The 27,106-nt window shown below is 39.5% G+C and overlaps 1 protein-coding gene across 13 annotated transcripts in view; it reads right to left on the minus strand.

The window, feature by feature from the left end:
• The window catches only part of MDM1 (Mdm1 nuclear protein), a 150,441-nt gene that overhangs the window by 22,753 nt on the left and 100,582 nt on the right, over positions 1-27,106 (minus strand). For 3 of the 13 annotated variants that reach the window (XM_063694138.1, XM_063694136.1, XM_063694137.1), the window contains exons 3-8: positions 13,938-14,052; positions 9,476-9,840; positions 8,261-8,395; positions 5,894-6,061; positions 4,350-4,453; positions 4,172-4,271 (exon numbers count right to left, since the gene is read on the minus strand). In XM_063694138.1, coding sequence (XP_063550208.1) covers positions 4,172-4,271; positions 4,350-4,453; positions 5,894-6,061; positions 8,261-8,395; positions 9,476-9,840; positions 13,938-14,052 — 987 coding nt within the window. Of the gene's footprint in view, positions 1-4,171; positions 4,272-4,349; positions 4,454-5,893; positions 6,062-6,167; positions 10,329-13,937; positions 14,053-15,055; positions 15,228-27,106 lie in introns of those variants that run through there. The other 10 variants (XM_055357010.2, XM_055357009.2, XM_063694139.1 and 7 more) reach the window with 8 other exon arrangements.

A 27,106-nucleotide genomic window follows, 5' to 3' on the forward strand; every position in this document is an offset into this window, starting at 1 on the left:
AACATTTTCTGATGAAAAGCAGCCTTTATACCCATTTGAAACCTTTCACTTTATACATCATACTGCCACCTGCTGGCTTCTCCAAGTACAATTCCACAATGTAAAAAAAATTAAGTTCAAGTTTTACCCTTAAAATTCAGTTCAATATCTTTATTTAATCTCGAAAAACACTAATTTTTTTTATCATCAAGACAGAAAATCTTTATTCTAGAACTGCTTTTCTTTCAGGGCAAAAAAAAAAAGCAAATAATGAAACAGCAATGTAAAAACAATTGTAGAAACATAGCTCCTTAACAAGGTACGATTTTGAATGCAAAGATGAAAGTGTTACATCTCTAGGGAATTGGCCAAAGCAAAAGACAGCACCTATATGGCATAAGAAACCATATAATCCCAACAGAGTTCTACTCTAATGAACCATACCTGAAAAAAGTTCCTAAAGGATAATTTGAAATATTTTCTTCACTGCCAAAAAAAAAAGCTATGTTCATTTATCATTTCTATCAACTCCTATACCTTTAAAGAAAATTTCTAGCAGTGGTTTTTGCATTTAACAGGTAGAAGTGAGGTACATGAATTAACTCTACTGAACTTCTAACCAGGGTATTCTGAATGCACAGGAACCTTGTTATAAGTGCCTCGATATACTCCAGATTTTATTGCCAGTAAGTGCCCCCATGCTTCAAATGTTTCAGGGCCACTCCATCACCTACATGCCTCAGCATCACTTCCTCCTCTGTGTTCTCAGAGTTCTTTGGGCACATCCCCATTAATACATATTCAATTTTACTGGAGTTAATTGCACATGCCCTCCTCCTCCATCAACCTATGAACTTCTTGAGGTGAGGGAAAACGCAGCACTTAAGCACTGAGTCCACAACCTGTCCTAAGTGCAGACTAAGTGGTATGCCTGAGCTAAACATGGCAGCCAAAGATAAGCAAGAAACTCCCTGCACTCAGTGAGCCAACCTGTACATAAATTGTCATAATATTGATGGGGGTCTATGCCATAATAAACAAATGAAATGAAATGTAAGTTGAAGGAGTAGTTCAAAAGGGGGACCAATCAGTCCTGCACTGTGTTGGGTAGAGTGACGGGGCAGTGGGGGTGGAAGGGACAGCAGAGGCAGCTGCATCTATCCATGCATGATGAATGAAAGGATGGATGAATACCCTCCATGTACATAGTCATCCAGTTTTATTTGACGTCAACTTTATTTAGAAAGGAGGGGGAGAGTATACTTCATAAGAATTCTGAGGACTTTGATTTATTCAGTTCTATTTGTTACTGACATTTAAAACTAAGTGCTTTAAATTTACTATATCAACAATCTTTATTAATCTCAGTGCTAATATTATATTTTACAAATATGATTTTAAATATCTTTAGCCCTAAACTAAGATGAAAAATTAAAAGGCTGACATTTTCCAAAGTAGTATGTTCTACTAAAAAGAGGAGGAAAAAAATCAATAGCATGAACTCAATGTTAAATAGAACAATCCCTATAGCCAACTACCAGAGCCACTAAAAAGGATAGAAATAAACCATTCCCAACTCAAAACAACATACACACACCTTTCTGGGCCAAGTAATGTTATCATATTATATATTATGATACAATTATAAGTAGAATGTTTCCTTTTCTGAATTTCTTTGTCCAAATTAAGAGTTCAACTAAATTATTTAAAACATATGCAGAAAATTCAAACTCAAGAAACTGGGGATAAAAACTCTTTTTACCCAAAAAACCATCCCCCCAAAATGAGGGGTCACTTTATACCTAGTCTTTACAATGTCTGTCAAATTACAGAACATCTCTCAAATGCAGGACTTTATCTTGAAACACAGTCCTATTTGTGGAAGACACATTGGAATAAAATCACCTCAACCAACTGATGATGAAAAGATTACCTAACAATTAAGAAAAAAAGAAGTTTAACATAGATTAAGTAGTTATTCTGAGGATAGAACCTAAAAAATTCTAATTGCTGACTATTAAGAAACAATCCCTTAAGTGAGCATTTTAAAAAGCAATAGTCAAGTGGTTATTATAATAGAGATGACAAATATACAACCACTGGGCAAATAAAACCAACCACCCTAATGCTCTATGAGAGGTAACTGGGACTTAGCATAGAATTTCCAGTGACTAGACTATAAACAGATTCAAAAAGTATATCTCAAACATAGAAAGAAATGAAGATGATATATGGACTCGAAAACTAATGTGACTCAAAAAGTGAGTTAATATTCCAACAACAAAGTCACTTATGTCTGACTGCATGTGAGGAGTGTGAATACACTCCTTCCTGAAATGTTAGGAGTGGGAAAATGAAGGAGTACTGTACCTTATATTTAGGAACCTCATAATCAGATGCCTATAGTAAATGACTTCCAAGAGATATAAGTAAAACATGGCTCTTATTAAATGTCTATAACCTGGTCAACTAAAACTGTTATCATCAATGATCACTGACTTTTTGGCTAAAAATTCTTATTCTTTTCCAACTTCAATTTACTTTTTGAATTATTTTTCTCAAAGAAATTAAGGCAAACTATACCACTAATTTAAATATTTACAACCACCATTATAGTATTTAATAAGCAAAAAAAGCTGCATTACCAAGATATCATAATAGGAAACCTTGAAAAGTCTATCTTAAATTGACAACAACAATGTTCTCTTCCATCAAGGCAGGATAAGGAATCTCACCTTACTATGACTTCAGTTTTAACAATCTTCTCAATTAGATGTAGTTCTGATGCCTAAACTCATCTTAGTTTAAAGAAATCGCTGCTCGGCCTTTTGGCTGAGATCAAGTGTAGAAATCTCAGAGAAAACACAGTCTTCAAAACAAAGAGTTTCTCACAACCTCAACCTAGTGTCACGCCTAAACACAACAGGCCAGCGTCTGACATCAATTTACCAGCCACACATACTGTTCTGCCTCTGTCCTGCTTTTCCTCACTCCCACTATCAGACTCCTCAGTCAGGGAGATCTTTGCCAAGACTTGGGATGGTCATAAACTGCTCAAGAGTTTAGCTGACTCACTGCCTTTCTTCCATCATGGGTGGTTTAGATGTTCCTAGTTTTAACTTGATTTCACTAAGGTGAATATATGAACATTGCCCCAGATAATATCCGGGACAGCTTTGAGCTTTGTCTTCTACTTTGCCTGTGCTGTCTTCAGGCCGTGCTCAAATAGAGAAGTAGAAAGAAAGCAAAAGAGTGGCCATGGTGGAAGGAATCAAGTGACCTCCTGAAACAATATGCAGACAGCATGGCAGTCGCCAGGATATATGTCTGGGAGCTGCAGCTCAAAGAACCAGCAGCTCAGAGCACCGAGCACCAGCCCCTTCCCCCAGAGGCTGATTACATATAATTGTGGGCCATGGTTTTAAGTAATGAGCTAAATAAAAGACTCATTCCCCATCCAAATTATCCTTCTGTTTACAATGACAGGGGGAAGTGGGATGTTTACTTATGTCTAAACAGAAACATTTTAATTTAGCTTGTTCTCACAGAAAAGGCAAAAAAAAGTCAAGATATGATTTGAAAGATGCTCATTAATACAACAAAAAGGTTCCATTCTCTATCCTTTGAGTATAAGAAGCTAGTACTAAAGTAGCAATTCTCAACTCTAAAATTACCCTTCCCTTCAAACCTATCTTCAGATCCCCAGAGTTTCTCCCAAGTCAGAGTACCCCAAAACTGTAGCTCACACCTCTAACAACACAAACTTCACCTTTCTTTTGCCTACAAACTGTAATAGTACACACTGACAATGGGCATCACTATCAGATAAATTATTTAATCTTGAAAATTAATCTTCAGTTGAGACAGTGGAGGTCTGGAGGTTATGAAATAATCGAATCTATAATGATACAATTCTATAAATTGACTCTATTAACACAATCAAATGTTTGATGGTAAAAAGCATTAAACTTAAAAGACCTCAATAAATATTAATTTCTGAAGAGCCAGTGGCATTAAAAAAAAAAAAGATAATTTACATCCTAATACGTAAGTTCCTGATACTATTAGTGCTATTATTATATCATACTTCTTTACATTGTGGTCTCTATTACCAAAAGGAACTCATTGTGAAATTAAAGTGTTAACAGAGGCTGAAAGAACATGTAGGCTTATTGGGGTCATGTACACTCACCTGATTTGGCATGTTTCCCTTTACATGTGTCCAAGCCCCAGCTTTATATAAATACTGAGCTGGGCTCAGAAATTTTGCTCTATATTCGGAATTCACCTTCCTAATAGAAATGAAATGAAAGTAAATATTTCACCATGTTAATCATTGAAATACCATATTTTCCTATTAAAATACATACCCAAGCCTTTGATGTTTCCAAGGAGTAAGCTTCCTTTTAGGCTGGTGTAAGTCTTTTAATTCCATCTCTGCTTCCAATTTTAAAGGATCGTCTATTTTATTACTCTGAAATGGAAATAATTTAAGCTTTTTATGCTTAAGATGTTACACATTAAAGTGAAAACATGCATGTTATAAAGTTAGACTTGAATATTTAATGACATTTCTATTTTTAGAAGCTTTAGATACTAAAGAAAACAAAAATCATAAGAAATCAACAAAGAAGTTTTGAAATTTTTAGTATATTTGGTTAGTTATTTTTGAAGTTTAGCTGAGGATATAGTTTCATTTTCTAACAATAAAGATTTTAGATCTTTGGCTAAGGAAGAAAATTTTTAAGTTAACAAATACATATCTAAACCACATACTGAATTTGATATTCTAAATTTACAATTGTGTTACAGTAATTAAACATAAGATCCTGATGAATTAGTTACCAAATCGCTTTACTGAATAACAATTCTTTTTTTCTCCAATAATATCATAGGCCTAATATATGTGTGTGTGTATAAATCACTTTACTTTTAGTCATATTTACTTGTAGTTACATACTTTCTATTTTTAGGACCATAAAGTATCGGGTATCAACATTCCAGGAGATTCAAAAATAGTATTTATACCCCAATTACCTGTAATTTATAATCATGTTAGCCTGATTCTGCAAATTAAATGGCTGTAATATCACACAGAAGCAGTTGTTTGTATATTCTGAGGTAAATCATGTGAATTATACTGGCTATAATTTGGCATGCTAAAGCTTTGGTTTAAAATACATGTGATGGCCGGGTGTGGTGGCTCACGCCTGTAATCCCAGCACTTCAGGAGGCCAAGGTGGGCGGATCACCTGAGGCTAGTAGTTCGAGACCAGCCTGGCCAACACACACAGTGAAACCCCCATCTCTACTAAAAATACAAAAATTAGCCGGGCATGGTGGCATGCATCTGTAGTCCCAGCTACTCAGGAGGCTGAGGCAGGAGAATTGCTTGAATCCGGGAGACAGAGGTTGCAGTGAGCCGAGATCGTGCCACTGCACTCCAGCCTGGGCGACAGACCGAGACTCTGTCTCGAAAAAAATAAATAAAAATAAAATACATATAAGTATGTATGTGTTTAATTTCCATAACTTAAAATAAGTATTTCTATCACTACTGTTACCCCTGGAAGTTACTGTAAATCCAGTAATTTGATATTAAACTTACTTGACTTTGATACTAAACTTATTAGACTTACTTCCTGTATTGTTAAGTACTCATCATGCTGTATCATTTTTATTTATGTCTGTCTCCCCACTAGCCCAAGAGCTGCTTGGGGCTATTTGCCAGCCTTGTATTCTCAGTACCAACCCGTGTCTGCTCCTAGTAGCTGGCTCAATGAACATCTGATGAACAAATGAATTAATGAACTAGTGAAAACCAAAAACTCCCAGGTGGTAGTAAGTAAACGAAAACGTGGAGAATCTAAAATAACGGGGATTTTGTTTTGTAAGGTTAAAAGTTGATGAATACCTTCCTTTCAGGAGACACTGTTTCAAGATTTCTGTTTTCTCTCATATCATTTCTTAATTTTGGTTCTTTCACTGGAGATAAACCCTTGAAATTTCTTTTGTATTCAGTTTCATGGATGACTGAGTTACCTTTGAATGGTGGAACAAACTGGCTTTTATTGTGGAAAACCTTAAAACAAAAATTATTTTAGTTTAGTTTTGTTGATTAAATATGCGGAACTTTGGTCTTCAATTACTTAACAAAACATAAAGTTGAATTACAGGACAAAAAAATAGCAAAGTTATATATGATTTTAATTTCATTTCACATATATTATTAACATCCAAAGGTCAACTTTATACTCATTACTATGTTTTGAATAATAGTTTTGTAATCAAAATATAGCTTATAACCAAAATAAACATTGGCATATTTTCATATGACATAGACATTAGCTTTAAGGCAACTCTGTTGTCAGTTCTACAGGTTTTTTTCTTCCTCCTTGACATGATTTTTTTTCTTCCTGCCTTAATAGAAAATTCTTCACATTTCTGAATACCCAATATGTTCAATTTGTTTAGCTTTTCTTCCCTTGGCTTATTTTCAGCGTATTTTATTAAGGCAAAGAAAATGTTCTGAGCAATTACTACACTTCTATTGTTAAATATTTCCTTTTATACTTACTACTTCACAATATGGTTTCTATTTCACGGCATATTACCACTGATTACAAGGAAAGCAAATGGAAAAGATAGGGAACTCAGTCAAGTTATATTACTGCTTTGTAATGCTGAATAGTACATCTTCATACAGATCAGATCTAAACAGTTTATCTTTTTTAGTACAGTATAACCTCAAGGACTTTACTGCCAAAAACTGTTCCGACTCCTTTACATATTAATATAAGACATCCTTTCAGAAAGCAGGTGTCTGATAAAATGAAATGAACAACCTTTTCAGAGGTTTCCTATCAACAAGCATTGACAGCTGTCTCAAAGCTCTTCAATCCATAGACTCTGAATTCAATATGCTTTGAACTAACCATGAGCATTTCCTTCTAAAAAAAGTATGTGAAACACTTATTAAAGAAAGCAGTAAAACTACTGAATATATCGCTAGTGATTTCTCTTATAAAAGTAACGTTTCTACACAACGCTTTCACTGACATGTAAAAGCCCTATTTGATGATGATAGGGCTTTGATTTGAATCAGCTCTATTTTAAAGGTCAAATACTCTATAAAAAAACCGAATAATTACAATTTTCAGGTTGTAAGTAATGTTTTAGGTACACTTAATCTCCAAAAAAACCTGTAGACAAGCAAAAGAAGTACTGATCCTATTTACTAGGTTAATAAAGGGTATTTATCACTTTGTTACTTCACAGATTCTTAAAATGTTATATAAATTTCAAAGGTATTTTAAAAATTGAATAATAATTAAGCCCAAAGCTGCCACAATTTATAGGATCACTGGTGTTTTTCTATCTTAATGTAAGATGACTAGATGTTATTGTCTTGCTGAATCTAATTATCCTGTCAGTTCCTACGGCTATACACAATATACAAGTGAATGTTGACGTAGAGGAGAAAATGAATGTGAGGGTGTGTGAAAGTGTGTGTATTTATAAAGAAAAACACAAAGACCAGAAGAAAAAACAGACTAAGCCATTACAGGTCTCTGGGGATATTCCAAGTGGAGGTATTTCCTGTCTATGCCTAGAAGTACTGTTAAGAACATAAATGAGAGTTTAAAGCCTAAGAACTCCCTAAAGGATGAAGGTAGTAAAACAACAGACTATCTATTAGTAATGGTATCTCAATACTAAAATTGTGCAGGAGTATAATGAAATCTAATATCACATCATTACAGCTTTTGAATTTTACAAATATAGTTATACTGACAATGCCTATTACTATTTGTCTGATACAAGGACAAAATTACGTATCTTGTGTTACTGTCAACATATTGTGTATTTATTAAATATTCAAAGCAGTTACGCCTTTCTTAGAATACAGGAAACATGCAATATATTAGTCAACAAAACACAACATTTTAGAATAAAATCAATTTAATAATTTTTTAATAAGTAAAAAAATCTTGTAGCATGCAAAAACTTACCAGTTCCCCAAGTTTTCATTACCCTGTCTCATATTTAGTATATGTGCTGCATCTGGCAACAATGATCATCAGAAGCCTAGGACAGTATAATATTACTACCATAAATCGTAAGTAATAGGATGATTTTAGCAAAACTCTCATTTTGGTTTTCTAGAACCTACCTCCAGGCTACTTAAGTACTTAATTTCTTTCAACTCTTAATTCTATGTAAATCTACATTACTAGATAAGATAATGGTACTCAGAAATGTATTACATCCATTAAACTACCTGATTGGCTGCAAAAGCTGGAGCAGTTTCTTTAGAAGTCTTCCAAACAAACTGCCTTTGATATTCAGAATTTCTCAAGGAATTATATGAAGGAACAACAGTCAATCCAGCTTTCTTACGCAGAAGTCTATCCAACTGTTCAAAAAACAAAATCCACTTAAAGACATTAAAAATTTCTATTCAAACTTTTTAAAAATTGTGGTAAAAAATGCATAACATGAAATCTATCCTCTTAACAAAATGTTAAATCTACAGTGCAAAATTGTTAACTACATGCGCATTGTGGTACAGCAAACTTTCTTCAACTTATAAATAGTATCTTTTTTCAAGTGTCAAACTATTTAAAATTCCTTTCTATCAAAGGACTATTAGGCATCCCAGGAAAAATATAATACTCTCAGTCCTTTCCTACTAATCATTCATAATTAAATCCATTACCAAAAAGTCCCAGCACTTTGCCTCACCTGCACACTGCTTCTATGAACACCCCTTCTCCTGCCTGCCAGACTCACACATCGCCTTCCTTGTTCCCTTTCACCCCCAGCTTTTTCAACAAGCTACAGATTCTTCTCCAACACTCTGAAATGCCTCTTCAGGGTCCCAGTCAGTGGTGGACATGAACCAGAGAAGAGCAGTGGAACAGAATGGAGAAAGAAATGTGGAAAGCATTGAGATCCCCACACAAGTTCCTGCAGCCTCTGCTTATGTGCTCACAGGGACCTGCTGCAGGCCAGCTGTGACATAAGAGAGCAGAAATGCAAGATCTCTGAGAGACAGCCAGAGCTCTCCTTCCTTTTGCGTTTCATCAATTGAGTTTCTGTTTGTCTTCTTGTACACGATAAGAAACTGAAAAGGGGCTAGGTAGAAGTCAGCTCAGCACCCTGCCAGAAGTTAAGGGCCTACTTCCCTTCTCTGTCTCAACTTGATCTCTCCCTTAGGACTCAGGTGCTAATATATGATGAATAAAATCCAGACGCAGGAGGTCCACAATAAACAGATTATCATAGTACAACTACTACAAAATAGCGAGTAGTCAGAATAGAACTAATTCACAATAACTAAAGTCAACAGCCTGTTATCAACTATTCTTATAGACATTAGACAAGAAAACAACAATGGAAAATTCTGAAACACAAAATGTAATATTACAGAAATGACGATGAAACCAATAAAGAATTCTATGCTTTTGAAAAGAAATGCAGTGAATATGCCTACCCCATTATCTACATTTTCTGAAAGAACCTTGGTAGAATGTTCCAGTTCCACATTTTCATTAACTGGTGTATGGTTTGTTACACCCTCATTATTTTCCACATCTGAAGCCCCTTCAGCTCTGGAGTCTGCAGAGTGAGATCTGGTTCTTTTGGGAACCCTGGAAGCTTCTAGTGAGTGAACTCTTTCTTGAGTAACATCCTTTTGTTCTGCTTCTTGTGATTTTGGTGTTTCCGGGGCTTCTGGTTCTGGTGATGCAACCACATTGCTCTCTGAGATAGCTCCATTCCACTCCAGAGATTTTGAAATCTGTGGGTCATGGTAAGGGACTCTTCTTTTTGAAATAAAACTTGGCTCTTTCGTGATGCCTACAAAACACGGTATACAAAAACAGTAGCTACTAAAGCAAAAAGTTACAAAGACAACTTTTAAGAACACTTGTGGAGGAGAAATGAAATTTTAAATTTAGTTCAGATATATGTACCTATATATACACACAACATCCTTCAGATTATAGGATTTTAAAAGTACAGCTTTTCAACATAAAATATTTAATTTTGCTTTTAAAAGCATTAAAAATTTGACCATAACAAAAAATTAAAAATCGGGGGTCACAAAATGTTCCAGTTATCCTAACAAAAGTCACTAGAATTGCAACGTGATAGACCTGGCAGGCCAGGCAGTACATGCTGCCTTGTTTCTAATTACTTTCCTGTGCTACTTAACAGAACAATGGGCCCTGGTACTGTCAAAATTTGGAACTTTTCACAAAGCTTCTCTTATGTGGAGCAGACCAAGATGAGAAGGGATGAGATGTCACTGTGCTGGATCTTGGTTCTACATCTGCCTTGATTTCCTGAGAATTAAAAAAGAATAAGCCCTTTTAACAACAGCTAAGATACAATTTCTCTATATTTCTGTATGGAAAGCAAATGTCCAAAAACTTAACCTTCTATGAAGGTAAGAGCAGCTCTGCAGAATGACAGCCACTGAGAGACTGCCCTAGTTTAGGGCCATTCTTTAAGACGGTTGCAGGGTGCAGAAGGAATATTAAGACCAGAATGGAAACGGAAGGTGGAAAGAAAATTGGGCATGAGGTAAAACTCAGGGCTCCTTAGCCTCTGTTGTAGATGTCTTGGCCATGTCACCTCGGGTCCTTATCCTTTTAAAAGGCTTCCCTAGACCACAGGTCTTCACACTGGGTGGATATCTGTCTGGAGGCACACAAAGATGTTTCAGGAGGGTAAAAAGAAGTGGGCAGCTTAAGGGAATCATTTTCCACATCCTCAACTCCACATGTGCTCTCTTGCCTGATGCTGATATATCTGCCTGAGAGCTGCATCTGCCATCTGCAGTTCCATTTCCCACCGCCCCTTTCATAATCTCCTTTTTCCCACTTTGAAGAAGAAAGACACACCTCTTAACCAGCCTGAAACTTACTCCAGTGCATCCGCCCAAGGTAGAACAAAACCTCAGGGGTAGGGAGCCAAACAAAGGGACAATTCAAGAAAGCATATCCCTGAGGGAGAATATTTGACAGCAAAGCAAAGCAGGCAGAGATTAGAAATAACAAAGCAACAGCATCTTATTTCATATAGCTCCATGGATTTTCCATCTACCTTCTCAGTATTAAAATTCAGATATGAGAGGGATGTCATGTGAAATGTACATATGCATATTAACACATTTACCTTAATTAAAGATAAACAGACTTTTTCTCACAGAGAATAATTCTAATTTGGCCGGTTAGTTTGCCAATGAATACTGACTTTGCCAATTGTATGATAAACATTTTCCAAAAATTGAATGGGCTAAATTGGCAGCTCCAGAGTTTTTACAAAATATATGTAAAATATATAAGCACTATGCAATATACCAGAAATTCTATCATTCAAAACTATTCATAAAAATTTATTATAAAAAATAGCAATTTAGAAATGTGTGACGAAGCACAATGTTTTTCTAAATTTTTCTAGGAAGCATAAAAGCAAAAAAGCTTGAAGATCACCAATTAGACTCCTCTCTGCTTTAACAGAGGCAGGTTTTTGGTAGAAGCGCAAAATGAAAGAAGATTCTCAAGTGGTCTGCTGCTGTCTCCCAGCACCAGCAAATCCCCAGGGTAAAAATACACTACTCTAAAAGAAGGGACAGCCATCCTCAGTAACACTGCTGTTGTTTTTTGCTAACCTCCCACCTCCCATTCTGAGCATTCTGGAATTCTTGCTCAGTCCCTCCCCATGACCTAAAATTCCCCACTAACGTTCCTCCCCTAGTCCATTCCTTCCTTCATTATATACCATGCTCTAAGGTGGCTTTGCTCTCATGGTCTCATTTCATCACCTTCCCCTCAAATGCAGCTGATCTAAGCTGAAATGTTATTGGACAACTACCCAGTTTAATGAATTTTCCAGTGTCATAATAGCCCTGCAGGCGCTCAGCAGGGTGGGATATCTATGCTTAAACAGAGATTTATTTGGATTCTTAATCTAATGGAGGCTCAAATATGTGGAATTTCTGGTCATTTGTAAAAAGAGGATTATGAGCAGAGGGATTTTCCTAGCACCCTGCCGGAGAAGCAGGGACACCCAGTCTCTGAAGTTTGCCGCTGGGTCAGATCATGATGCTTCAGAGGAACCCTAAAAGAGACACTCACTCTTGCCCACTCTTCCCTTTGTTCTCTAGACCTAATTCTGAAAATACCTCCTCGTCTTACTAACTTTCCAGGCTTGGTACCCTACCCATAAGTCTTTTCCTGGCTTCAAACATCTAACATTTATGTGACTTACATGCCATGCTCGCACACATCACATGTGGGACACTAAGCACTGATCTGTGTACTCAAACCGGGCCCTTAATAGGCAACATCTCATTTAAACCCTCCCAGTAATCCTATGCAACAGGCTTCCTAAAATCTCACTTGGTGAAACTAGCTCAATTTGCCCAACATCGCACAGCTATTGTAGATTCAAATTTAGGCTAATTCATTCATTCAAAAAATAGTTTCAAGAAGCAATAGAATGTTCCAAGGCCTGTGTTAGTACTGGGTAGGAACAAGGTAGTGAATAAGACAGAGCCCTACTCTCAGAGATCTAATATACTAGTAAGGAAGAATTAAATAAGCAGGTATAATGAGGTCAGTCTGTCTCCCTTCTGTTCTATCACCCTCTGGGAAACTCTGACCCAGGACTCTGCCTTCCCTGGGACACAGGGAGGAGGCATGTGTGATAACAAGAACATGACCTCTGAAATTACATGCTTTGCACAAAACAGACTTGATTTCAAATCATGGTTCTGCCACTTACTAGCTGTAAAGCTGGGGCAGCGACCTCATCTCCCTAAGCTTCCATTTCTCAAGACCTTGGGCGCACTCTTCCCCAGCATTGTCCCCTCAGCTTTCAGGTCTCAGCTCAAATATCACCTCCTCAAAAAGAGCCTTTCCCAACCATCTAATCTAAAGCATTTTCCCTCCAATCCACTCCTCCCGCATGTTATCTATCACACTTCCCTACAATTTTATATAAAAACCTGAAATTCCCTTAATTATTGAGTGACTTGCTTACTGTTTCTCTCCACAGTTAAGGGACTTTGGTTCAGGGCTATATCCCTAGTGTTCCCAGACCAAACTGAGGGTCAGGCTGCTATTTCTCTTGGCCAATAACGAGATGCAGATAAACTAGGGAGAAAGAGAGTTTTTATTTCTATAACCAGTTACGGGGAGAAGGCCTGCAAATTATCACCAGACGAACCCCAAATTACAAAGTTTTTCAGAGCTTATATACCTTCTAAGCTATATGTCTACGTGTAAGTGTGCATTCATCTAAGGATATAAGTGATTAACTTCTTTTAATCTATAACTAAGGTCTGAGTCCTGAAGACCTTCTTCTGGAGCATCAGTAAATTTACTTAATCTAAATGGGTCTAGGTGCTGGGCTGATTACCCTTATCTTGTCTCCTGCTGAATCATGGAGGTTTGAGGAGTTCCTTCAGACCGCCAATAAATTTGTGGAGGCCTGGGGAGTTTCTGCAGACCCCCAGTAAAACTTGTTTAATCCTAAACGGATCCTGTTAAGAATTCCTTATTTTGTCATGCTTTACGGCCCAGGAAAGGCCTAGGCAATACTCTTGATGGGCTTTTGTGACATCCCAGCCTTTGTGTAAGGGCACTGGCTTTTTTTTAGCTTTCAATATTTAACTTAACCGCTCAGTCAGTACCGAAACAGTTGTGATGGAGGCCTCCGTTAGTGAAACCTGGCCTGCCACACTAGCTGCTGGGAATAGTCCTGGCTCATAGTAAACCTTCAATAAATACTTGATTAATAAATGAATAAATCAACCAGGCCAACTGAACTTTTAATATATCATTTGGTAAACTTAGCCCAAGGTTTACTTAGCCCAAGTTATAACGGCTTGGCCCAAGTTATAAACTTAGCCCAGGTTAGAATGGCTATTAGCCTGCTCAACTTACCTAATTGATCTGATCTAAGTCCAGCCCATGGGTACTTTCGCCCCACGGAGGAATTACAAGACTCTGACAAATAAGACTTTTTCCACAGGAAGTTCCTCTGGTATTCACTCAGCCCCTGTAATGCAAAGTACACTTTTGAGTACAGTCCAATTAATGAATGATGTTTTAAAGCAGACATCGGTGAAAAATAATTTCTGAACCTCCCAAAAGAGACTTAAGACTGAAAATTAAACACAGACGAGCTCCTTAATAAGAGCTAATATTCACCCAGCCCTGTGCTAAGCAGTTCACACGTGTTATATCCTTTAATCCACAACACCACTTGAGGCAGATGCTACCAGGAATTCCAGGCTCAGAGGTTACCCTTTCACTGATTATCTGATTCCAAAGCATGAGTTCTTGTCGGATAACTAATGACAATCTAAATTCTCATCATTCTAGATTTATCCCAGGTTTTCACCGAGTACACAATATTATGTACCATGCCTAGGACCTTTTGCTATTTGATAAAGTCAACAAAAGGCAAACTCCCCTTCCATTCTGAATACACGCCTTTAAGATAAATGAGTCAGGAGATGTGGGACGCTGTGGCCACCTGTTAAGTTGCAGGGTGCTAGTCTCTGACAGCTACTAGCTACCTGGAACTTTTAACATACTCTAAGAATGCACAACGATGAAAAATGTGTATTTCTTTATACGCTTTTACTAAGAACCCATTTCTCAAGCCTTTAAAAGCCACATACACTAAAGCTTTAAAGGTAATGGGGGTTAAATGCTAAGCTAAATGGGCCACAGGTGTCCCAATCTGAAGTCGCCTTTAGTTCTCTTCGCAAAGGGACCTCCTCCCATCTCCACTCCTCTTGAGTCCCCCTAAGTAAATGTGTCTCGCACCATCTGACTCTTCGACACACTGCACCTTGCAAACGTGAGTGAGCGGAGAGGGAACTAGGTTAAGAGACGGCGGGCAGATTCTGGGGCCCCTCGAGCAGGCCCTGGGGCTGGCAGCTTCCGCCGGGCAGAGGGCTGAAGCGCAGAAAAGCAGCGTGACCTCGGCGCTCCACACCTCCCCCGCCATGGCTCCCCCCAGCCACATTCCGGCCCGGGGACCCCAGCCTCACCTTGAAGCGCACCGGCATGTCGCCCGGCGCCGGAGCCCCAGCTACTCCGACAGTTAACTGGACAAAAAGCTCCGAGGGGGCGGGGCGATAACAGCGTTCCCTAGCAAAGCCTCGGCCCCGCGTCCCCGACTACGCGCCGGCGCACTCCGCGCTTCCCTCCTAGAGCCCTGTCGGTCTGTTTTTCCCCGCCCATTTTGGAGCCTAGGGACCAATAGAGACTCGCAGAGTGCCTTACCTCCATTAGGATTTGACCAATGAGTGGCCGAAAGGGAGCCGCCTACCTCCCTTGCCAAATCCCTGGGGCTGATAGAGATGGCGGGCGAAAGGCCGGCCAATAACGCTCCCGGAACCGGGCTGGGCGGGACCCCGGGGGTGCCTTCCTGGGTTGGGTGGACCGGTCCCTGGTTCGCCGGGTCCTGCGCAGCAATGCATCTGCTTGCTGGTGGAATTCGCCAGCCGCCAGCCTCGCTGGCCCAGGTGCTTGACAGCATCAAAGGTCAAAGTGTGTTCTTCATGCTAAAATCTATGACAAAACCGAACGCTTCTTTTTCTGAAAGTGCTGAGATCTATTCTGCTGAATATCGGTTCGTACAAACGACAGCCGCATTACAGTTTATTGTCACATCAAAAGGGAAAGGCCAAAAAAAATATAACTTAGGCAGGATTTTTGAAACTTTATTGAAACTCGAAAGACAAACTGCTGTCTCTTCCTCCAGTGATGTTCTTCCTCCCTCAATCTCTACCTTCCCCAAAATGATGTACATACAGCCCTTAGATGAGAAAACGTTTATTGAAGATGGTTGTCTCAACTTCCAAACCTTCAGCCTTGTCTCTCCGCTCAACCTTTTTTTAAAAATAAAACTTCATCTGATTTTAATCGACTATTGCCATCATCGTCGATAAATGTTTCTTGACAGAATACTGCTGATTCTGAGAATTGGGAAAGAAAGAAATTGTCCAGATAGTTCTCTGATATACTTGGGAAGGACATACATCTTTATTTATTTATTCATTTATTTATTTATTCATTATTTATTCAATAATGGTGTAATGTGACATGTGCTAAATTTCTAAATGAAAGGTGTCAATAATAAGGGCTACAGGATCTGGGAGCAGGGAGTCATTTCGGACGGCAGAAGATGCGTCAGGAGGAAATATTCAGACTGAAAGGACTGCAATAAGTAAAAAGTGGGACGATGAAAGGGCAGATGTCTGAATGGAATGCTGCCAGGCTTCTTCCAGGAACAACAAATGAGTGCCTTTTACATTTGTCATGTGTTGAGTGAATAAAAGTATACCACTCTTAAACTTTCAAATATCAACACCAATCCTTGATGCTTCCCTTTAAGCATTTTCCGCAAAAGCTGCCTTCCTGAATCCTGATTGATGTCTTTGTTCTTCATCATCATCGAGATACTTAAAAATTCATTTGAAGAAGCCACCTGATATCTGGAACAAAGAGCATATTAAATTAGTCCCAATGCAGCCATGCATCCAGGGGGCCCTTGATTAATGTTAATTGGTGATGACAGCATCTCTGTCGTGTAAATTAAGAATGGCACAAACAAGACACAGTGGAACATAGAACAAAAGTCATCTGCAGGAAGGCAGCCCATCTTACAGAGTAAGAAAGGCACAACTTTGGTTGTGCACACAGCTTTGTTACCACAAAATGCTAAGGTGAGATCAGCAAAAGCAAGTGTGTAGAATGTAGCCTGCCTGCTAAACAAGGGCAATGATCTCTGCAGAAGAGCTCTGCTGAGCAGGGAGTAAATGACAGGAAAGCCAAACAGCAGATTGTAAAAATAACTCAGTCACATCCCAGGCTTGCTAGAGAAGTATCATAAAGACTTAAGGAAGAAGATTTTACTTTGCTATTGTTAAACAAAAGCCTACCCAAGTTTAAGAGGCAAAGATATAGGAATGGGAAAAAAAAAAAGTGACTACCTTAGTAAATGAGTTTTGTAGCCTGTGTTTTACCAGCTCTTATCTTCTCTGCTACTGCAGGAAACAGTACCCAGTACCCTACAAAGTTCCACCCATGTTTTGGGGAGTCCCTAGGAGGTATTTCACATGTGCTCGCAGCAACCACATAGCGTATGCCGGGCAGCACTGCCCCTTGTTCCAATAGCCATCCATCTGTAGGTGTCACTCTTGCTGCTGGCTATCACAGCCACTTTAGCTTGGTACTGAGTCTCCACTGGGCACAGCAACTGGGTACAGCCACTCCTCAAACTGCCTGGCATTGGTGGTAATCTATGGAAAAGCACCTCTCCTTTTTGCGTTACCCTCTTTGAAGTGAGTAACACTATGTCTTAGAGAGCCTTCTTTTCATTTGTGTTTTAGCCTTTCTCATCACCAAAGGGCTCAAAATGAAGTCCATGGAGTCTAAGCCAAAAAGTAATTCCTCAAGTGACAGATCTCATGCTATGCTTCTCTCTTCCACTAGCTAAGGCCCTCTTACTGGGACAATGGTATCACACCTGGCTCACTCTTCCCTTTGTTGATTTCTCTATTTCTCATAGGAATAGATTTCTGTCTATTGCTCGTGAGAGACTGAATTTGCACAACCTATATGAAGGGCATTTTGGCAATTTGATCCAGGAGTTCCTCTTCTATAAATTTATCTTACAGATAGACTCACACATATGTGAAAAAAATATTCATTTAAAGTTGTTTAATATACTGTTTCTAGTTACAAAAGGTTGAAAACTACCTAAATGTCCATTTAGAGAGAACTAGTCAAATACATTACGGTTCATCCAAATCCAAAGAGTAGCGCAGGTTGTTCTGCTCCTTTGGGCCTTTTGATCCTGCATGGATATGTTAGGTCCAGCTAGGAAAACAGACCCTACACAAGGCATTTCAACAAAGAGAACTTAATATAAGCTATTGGTTCATTAGCTATTGAAGAACTTAAAGCCAAAAGGATAAAGAAGAGGAACTCCAGGAAGCAGCTCATACTGTAAGGCTGAGAGAACAAAAGGAAAATGTTGAGGTTACTAGAATGCGGAGGTTTGTAGGAGAGGCCTCCTGGAGTTGGTCAGACCGCTGAGAAAGGGCCACTGCCCCACTGGTGGGGTGCCTCTGAGGGGACAAAATGAGACTCTCTCGGAACGTCTGGAAAAGAGACAAGCTGGAGACTGCAATGAACTGCCACTGTGGGATAGAAGATCACTGTTCAGGTGCTGCGGGGAGGAACAGCAAACAAAACAGAGCATCCCAGTCTTTCCCTAGCTTCCTTTCTTGGCAAACATAACAGGGAGCTGGCCATGTGATTTGCAGAGTCTGAAGGGTGAGACTGGAACTGACATGCAACAGCTTATTAACTTGCACACTTCCATACAACCCCTAACAAGCAAGAAGCACCTCTTTATGAGCTAACATAGAAGACTCTCAAAGAAAAGAAGCAAGGCTTAGAAGACTGTTTATGGTATACCATCAGTTGAAATAAAAGAAAGACGAGTGAATAAAAGAAAGAAAAAACTGTCCTATGATGTCGCATAACGATGTCATTCACAGGCACTTTCTCCCTCACTCATGAGTCCAACTCCATTAGCGGCAGCTATAAAGAAAAGAGCATTTTATTCAGTTTACTGGTAAGATATGGAAACTTTAAGTTATTGATAGTTACCACTGAGGCTATTTTCCTTAAATAAAATAACTCCATTGGCCCTTTCTAGATTTATCTTGACATATACCTCACGATAAGGCTGTTGCTCCTTTTAGAGACAAAAACATATCAAAATCCTTTGAGGCAAATTTTATTTGCACTTGAAATATAAAATATCCTCATCTACTACTCATTCTATTAAAAAAGGAAGTTGACCACTTCACAAATTAATAATCTCCTATCATTTTCTCAGTAGCAGTTGAAACAGTGGAGAATTTGTATTTGCCTCTAACTATATTTATTTTTATTTAACAAAACAAAAGTGTATATGAGCAAACACATCAGACGAGGGTTGAAGAAGGGAGGTACAAAGATGAATAAGACATAGCCCCTGTCTTCAAATATAATTATAATCTTCTAATGGGGGATCAATAAGTACACAAAGAACACAGAAAATAAAAAGAAAGGAGAAAGTGAGAAAGGGGCTAAATGTGAGCACCTTGGTATTCTAAAGATGCTTTTAAACCTGGAGCCAGAAAGTTTGATCTAAGATAGACGATTAAAGAGCAGGCAGGATAAAGGAGCTGAATTTAAATTCCATCCTGGGAAACACCTGATCTAGAGGCCTTTCACTTTTTTTGTTCTGCCCTGGGTAGCTGAATCCAAGCCAGATGTTCCTTGAGAAGATTTAACTAACATTGCTGAAGATCGGTTCCCAAAAAGGTAAATTACTTGCTTTCTGTTGTCTTTTTTTTTCTTGTTGCTTCGGAAATCAGTAAAGCTGTTTTAGAAACTACTGTTTTATCAATATAGTGATACAAAGCCTTGTGTTTACATATATGTAATTTTCTCTGAAATACCTTACAAGGTAACTGAAATGCCAGTCTTTGGGCTTAGTAATGCTCTTTAGCTCTGTTAACATTCTCTCAGGTCACATTTAATTGGGCTTTCATTGGTAAATCTTGAGCTCAGCCTTTGCCAAAAAGCAATCAGTCTGACAACCGCTTTCTTTTGCATTTTTCCATAGGTATTAGCTGATTTTTCCTCCTATGAATAAATTTCTGATTGCACAACTAAAAAAAATGACAATTAAATCCATGGATTCTGTCTGAGAAGCAAAATTGCTGATACTTCACATTAATGTCAGTAAGAATCGAATAAATAGGTTCTATGATTAAGACTTAGCAATGAGCCAAGTGCAATTTGCCCTCCAGACTTTTAGCCGTGAGATGCCTTTGTTGACAAGGGAGTGTCTGGCTTTTGAATCAGTGGGGCACCTTTTGGAGGGACTCCAGGTTCTCTTGACAACAGGACTTTTTTTTCTCTCTCTTTTTGGTGAGCCGAAAGGACTCCTCACCATACAAGGCCACGGCTGAGTAAAGTAATTCTCAGTAAGGCATAAACCACTGGCAAGCCTCACATACCATAATAATAATGTTGTACTGCAGCTGAACAAGTTCCAGGGAATACATTTGGGGCACAAAATTTCTTTCATTTTAATACCTTCACTGTATGATTCTGTTCTAAGAATTCCCTTTCCTTTTCTTCATTGATTATTTATTGTCCTAAATCACCATCTCTTTGAAAAGTCCTCACAGGGAAGCAGATATTTTCCAGAATTGCTAATTGCTGATTTGAAAGCATGAATCCTCTCATCTCATCAAATCGGATTCTGTGTCTTAAGGTCAGATCAGCCTTTCTAAGAATCTTGTAAATCTCTACCTTTATGCCAAAATAAATTTTGAAATATTTCTTTTATCACGGGTAATGTACATGCACCTGTAATCCCAGCACTTTGGGAGGCTGAGGCGGGCGGATCATGAGGTCAGGAGTTTGAGACCAGCCTGGCCAATTTGGTGAAACCCCTTCTGTACTAAAAATACAAAAATTAGCCGGGCATGGTGGCACACGCCTGTAAGTTTCAGCTACTCGGGAGGCTGAGGCAGAAGAACCGCTTGAACCCGGGAGGCAGAGATTGCAGTGTGCCGAGATTGCACCACTGTACTCCAGCCTGGGCGACAGAGTGAGACTCCATCTCGAATAAATAAATAAATAAATAAAATAACTGCAGATTAAGTCCAGATTGCTACTATTATTCTTTCTGAAATCGCCAGTCTTTCTACTGATAATGGTATCTGAAGTATCAATAAGGGACCAAAAATTTTTCAGAACATAAAGTCAGTTTCCTCTCCTTTGTGGCTTATAATTGTTGACTCCCTTAAGAGATTTTTATCTCTTAAGGCCTGGCACGGTGGCTCATGCCTGTAATCCCAGCACTTTGGGAGGCCAAAGCAGGCGGATCACAAGGTCAGGAGTTCGAGACCAGCCTGGCCAACAAGATGAAACCCTGTCTCTACTAAAAATACAAAAATTATCCAGGTGTGGTGGCGCACACCCGTAATCCCAGCTACTCAGGAGGCTGAGGCAGGAGAATTGCTTAAACCCGGGAGGTGGAGATTGCAGTGAGCTGAGATCGCACCACTGCACTCCAGCCTGGGCAACAGAGCGAGACTCCATCTCAGAAAAAAAAAAAAAAGATTTTTACATGTATTTTGCTGGAGCAATTAGTATCAAATCTTAGTATCTTGTTATTCAATTCATCCTTCAACCTCTCAACTTCTATTAATTGAATGAATGATGGTTGACAGTGTAGCATGATATGTCCAAATGTAAAACCCTGCATATATAAATATTTGTTTTAGTATCATTGAGCACTATCTATGGAATAAGTTTCAGGAATCGTATGTATTTTAGTTAATCATGCTGTGGTGATGCTGAGACTGACTCATTCCAAATTCATGCCAACCTCCTTCTCCTACTGCAGAAGCTGGAAAACTAAAAACCCCTTTGACCTTAGACCCCTTTGCAACTGAAGTGTGGGTATAATTTACATTCTGCTGATCAGAAGCACTTGCATAAACTGAGTTAGATGGGAAGAAAGCAGAGCACAGGTTTGTATTGCTGTAAATCATGACAGTAGCAGCAACAGCAGCATGGTTCTGGAGTTGGCAGCTCTACCAGCAGCTTCCTGGTCATAGCAGAGGTGAAGTCGGAGCTTGTAGCAAAGATGTCTCAACTTAGCAGGCAGATTCTTGGTTCCACGACTTCCTGACTGTAGGCTCCTTTAGTGAGTCTGTTCTGTGATGTGGCCCTAGAGTCTACTTCTTCAGCTCTCATAATGATTCTTTAAGCCACTTGTATCAGTCGTCGGTTGCCACAATAATGCTGGATAACAAACACTCTCAAATGCAGCAACTTAAAATAATAACCATTTATTATTGCTTATGAATCTCTGGGTCAGTTGGCCAGTTCTGCTGATGTAGGTTGAGCTTAGCTAATCCCACTAAGCCTGCTTGTGGATTTGTGGCCAGCTGATGGGTTAGCTAGAAATTGGCTGGTCTCAGATGGCTTCAGCTAGGACAACTCCTCATCGTTCCACTTGGGCTCTCATCTTCTAGCAGGCTAGCCTGGATTGTTCTCATGGAAAAGGAAAGATTCCAAAAGGGATCCAAAGTACGGAGGATTCCAAAGGATTCCAAAGTATGTGAAGCCTCTTGAGGACTTGGCTTCGAAACAGCGTAGCATCACCTCTACCACATTTTGTTAGCCAAAGCAGATTAAAAGGCCATCCCAGATTCAAGGGCTAGGGAAATAGACTCAACCCCTTCATGGAAGGAGTGGCAGAGTCACGTTGTAAAGGAAGAATGAAGAATTGGTAGACTAGTATTGCAATAGGTCTTCCTCACTACTGAATACCCTGAAAATACCCTTTCTGTTTTGAAAAGCTAGAATAAATTATATTATCTGAAATTTAACTCTGACCGATACAGTGCCAGTTCAGACACATGCGTGCATCTTGATTCCCTCTTAAAACTCTGTAAAATGACAGTAACTGAATGCCAGGGCAAACACATGCATTCATCTCAATTTCCTCTTAAAACTTCATGAAATGGGCCAGGCGCGGTGGCTCACGCCTGTAATCCCAGCACTTTGGGAGGCCGAGGCAGGCGGATCACGAGGTCAGGAGATCGAGACCATCCTGGTTAACACGGCGAAACCCTGTCTCTGCTAAAAATACAAAAAAATTAGCCAGGCGAGGTGGCAGGTGCCTGTAGTCCCAGCTACTTGGGAGGCTGAGGCAGGAGAATGGCGTGAATCCGGGGGGCAGAGCCTGCAGTGAGCCGAGATCATGCCACTGCACTCCAGCCTGGGCGACAGAGCGAGACTCCGTCTCAAAAAAAAAGAAAAAACTTCATGAAATGACAGTAAATGAATAAAATAGGTATAACAGGTATAAACCAGTGAGGTCAAAGAGAATGGCAGAGGGGACAACTGTAAAATAGAAATATTAACAAATATTGAAGTTATGGAGAGTAGTCTGTTGCAGATGGGGTTCTCTGGAAAGCAGACTTGGAGATGAAGTTTAACGTGCTGAATGTCTATTAGTGAGTGTTCCTGAGATCAACACCTGTGGAAGGGAGGGCAACAGAGTAGAACTGGGTAGAAGAAGAAGTCAAGCTGCAAGACAGGCCTGACAGCCTCAGCCAACCCCATGAGAAATCATGAACTAAAATGATTTGTCAGAGGTGTCCTGCCTTGGGCCAAAATGAGCTTCCTTAGGAAGGCTGTAACCTTGGAAAAGGTGGCTGTCTGCTGTGGAGGTAACCTCTAAAGGGGCTGACAGCAGAAAGCACTCCGAGTAGGAGCAGCAACACATCCTTCTTTGAAGTGGAATATAGACAGTGCATCACTGAAAGCACGTTACTGTTTAAGCAGTCAGTGTACCTCACAAGCAGCACACACTTGAAGGCTTACACACACAAAAAAACTCTGGTCCTATTGGGAGCTAGTTTCAATGCAGCTGTTAGACTCTTAGTCTTCAAACCTTCAGGAGTGAAGAAGAGTACCTGTCAGCATGAGTTCCTTTTGCCACAGTGTAGAGTCCCAGATGGAACATTGCCACATCCTGTCCGGTTCCTGCCTTAGCAAAGAACTGACTCCTCCTACTGCCAGAATCCTAAAAAGAATCCTTTATCTTTTTCATAAGCTTTCCAGCCTACTTCTGGTTCAAAACTCTCAGAGACAAAACACTGGATCTGCATCTCCTCCTTTCCCTTCCCTAGACTGGTCTCCCCTTCCTTGCTTTGTGGCAAAGTGGTTATGTTTTGCTCCTGGGGCGGGTCATCCACAGTCCTGTGCTTCCAGACATTCTGGTAACGTTGGTGCCATTGAAACAATGAGGAAAGCCAGATCCAGGAACCAACAGGACATCTGCTTATGACGTCCATAACCAAAGGAAGGATGGGAATTGGGTATAGAGAAACCCCAGCCTTAGAAGAGAGCAAGAAAAAAGGAACTGGATTTGAGGAGCTGTGCAGACTTGTCTTTTTATCTATGAGACTATAAAACACCATATAAAGGGAAGTTGTCCGTATTTGTGACCCAAAAAAAAAAATTGGCTCCCTAAAATTAATTCCAATTGCAGTCATTTATAAACCAGCTACTACCACTTATGCCTAATTACCATGCAGCACAGTAACAACCGTACATGCCATAAAGCATGTGATCAGTTCATTGATTGGAAAGCTAAACTCTGCAACTATAGGGACAGCCGATGTGCAAACACTTTGTGAATTGAAAAGTGTTACAGAAATGGGAGCAGTTCTTGTCATTAGGCTATAAAGAATGTCTCCTTTTGTATCCTTCCTCATCTTTGCTGTTCCTAAACAATGGAACTCACATAGTTTCACTTCAGTCATCTCTTAGTCTCAAATTATTCTAAACAATACTTTTTCTGATTATTATTAGTATTGGCTTCAATTGATTAAGTCCTTGCTACATGTCTTTAGGTTGTCCATGCTGTACCATAATGTTTCAGTCGGGAAATCAGAGCCACTATAGGTTGTACAGGGATAAGGGGCTTCATATAGAAATGCAAGCTTGCCCAGATGTGAGAGAAGGTAAAGTAGTGAAAGTCGAGACAGTCACAGCCCAAAGACTGGAAAAAAAAAGTTGCTGATGACTTCAGCCTAAAGCCTGGCGTATGGATAAGGAGCTGATGGGTGAAGACTGAGAATCTTGCCATCACTACAGAGTGAGAGCTCATAGAAAGGACTATGGACTCCCACATCTGGTGACCCTGTCTGATAAACCTCAGCAAGATTTACCCTGAGAACAATGGTCTCCCATCACTTCTGCCTACCAAGTCTTGCACAAGTCGCAAACTCAAAGTCTCATTGACTACCTCCAACCCAGAATTATATAAGAATGGAGATTCTGGGAAAGGTAGTTCCCAGCCTTGGACAGGCATCGCACTGATGGTGTGGAGTGACCAACAGGCTGTCTGACATACGGACAGCTCTACTATGTAGGATGTAGGTGTTACTGTTAATATTTTTTGGCAGATAAAATTCTGAGATGTTTAATAACTTGCCTGAGGTCACATGCTAATCAGTGACAGAGCTAAAAGTCAAACCCAGGTCGGTCTGATGCTCATGATCCTACCTTAACAACTCTTCTCTAACGGTCCTTCAAAATCTATATAAGTACTATTAATTGTCACAATATTTCTTCTAATATTATGTCCCTGTCTCTGTGACTACCAGAGGCATATATTTTGACTATTCTAGAACATCTTGGATAAGAGATATAGATCTTGGGAGTAAAGCAACATGTCAGGGATGCATTCCTACTCTGGGGCCAGAGCTGGGACATTTCTGCTGCCCTCTGTAGCAGGTGAACTGTTAGGCAGCTTACAGGGCTGCATTATTAGAAAGTCCTTTTTCCTCCTCTGGTCGAAGAAAAATTAATATCTACAGTCCTCAGTTCTCCAGTCTCTTCCAAGTACTGTGCCCTACACAATGCTTCCTTGAATGTACTTTTGGAGGGAGGAAAGGGTATGCATTCTTAAACTTCAAATTGAATGTAAAAAGCTTTAAGGGGACTATTTGGAGAACTTCCTATGTGCTCCCTAGACTTTGTGAGATGGAGTGGCTATTATCTAATTGGGGGAAATGCAATGGGGAAAGTTTGCAGCTGGAGTTGGTTTAACAGCAGAATGAAGAGGGGAGGGTGCATTAGGAACAATATGCATAACAGGGCAAGAATGTATGAACTCCCATGGGCCAAACTAGACAGATGGAGAGGACCAACCTGGAGTCATGTTCAATCCTACCTAACAGTATTCCCTGAAGGGGAAATGTGACCCAACTGTGGATTGCCAGAAGTTCAGGTGTTGAGAGTGAGATCAATGTGGTCCCTGAAGTGCAGCCCTGCCCACAAAAAGGGAGCTGCAGTCAGAGGTCCTCACTGGATAGGCCTCCAAACACATCCCTCAAGGGAAAGAGCCAGCAATTGTGCACCTGCCACCTCAGAGGAAATCATCGGATTACAAACTGCACAAGCCACAAAAGGCCTTTTTTCATTAATCCTCTGTTCTTCTGAGCCTAGCTCTGAAAATGTCAGAAACAGCATCTAGAAAGCAGAGAGTAGTAGAAGGAGAAGCAGAGAAGTAGAAATGTCGATTACGCATCTCTCCAAACACGGATATCCAAGCCCTAACTAGGCACATGGCTGGGAAGGTAGGAAGACAGGAAGAAGGGAAAAGGGAACCAGATCAGAGTTTTTTGCTTCATGAGAAACTTTAAAAATCATGAAAAGGAGGCTGTTCTTGTGACTAAAAGTAACCAAAGGATTTTTTTATTTCCTAACTAGGAGTAACTGAAGAAGTTCGGAACCTAGATGAGATTGCATCCAGGAATGGGATTTAGCAGGGAGAAATGGGAAATAATAAAGTCTTTCCCCTATTCAGTCCAGCTTGTAAATAAAATGATCATACCAATGTAATAGAAACCATGAGAGAGCATAAAAGGACTCTTAGAAACTAAAAACATTATAGGAGAATTTTTAAATGGTGTATAAGAGTTAGAAAATAAAGCTGAGGAAATCTCTTGGAAACTAGAACAAAAAGAAAACAATCAATTAAAAGACAATAAAAGTCAACAGTCATCAGGAAGACCCAGAATATGACATCATAACACCTCTGTTTAAAAAAAGAGAAAACCAGAAAAAAAAATGTAGAGAAGGAAATTACTGAAGAAACAATGCAAGAAATCTTCCCAGAATTGTTGACATGAGTTTCCAAATTAAAAGTGCCCACCCTGCACATGCATTAATTCATTCTGTAAATATGTGAATGCACCTTTTATGTGCTAGATGCAGTTCTAGAACTATGGCAGACACTAAAACAGGAAAGTCCCTGCTATGGAGCTTGCATTCTACTGGAGGGAGACAGGTAAGAAAGAAAGAATTATATCATGTGTCAGATGGAGATAGAAATTATTAAGTAAAATAAACCTGCATAAAGGAATATGTGATGAGGGGGTGTGGGGGAGGGATCACTGTTTGAAAGCGTACAGTTAAAGACCTCTCTGATAAGT

Source organism: Gorilla gorilla, chromosome 10 (assembly GCF_029281585.2).
Source record: "Gorilla gorilla gorilla isolate KB3781 chromosome 10, NHGRI_mGorGor1-v2.1_pri, whole genome shotgun sequence".
Taxonomy (NCBI): Eukaryota; Metazoa; Chordata; class Mammalia; order Primates; family Hominidae; genus Gorilla; species Gorilla gorilla.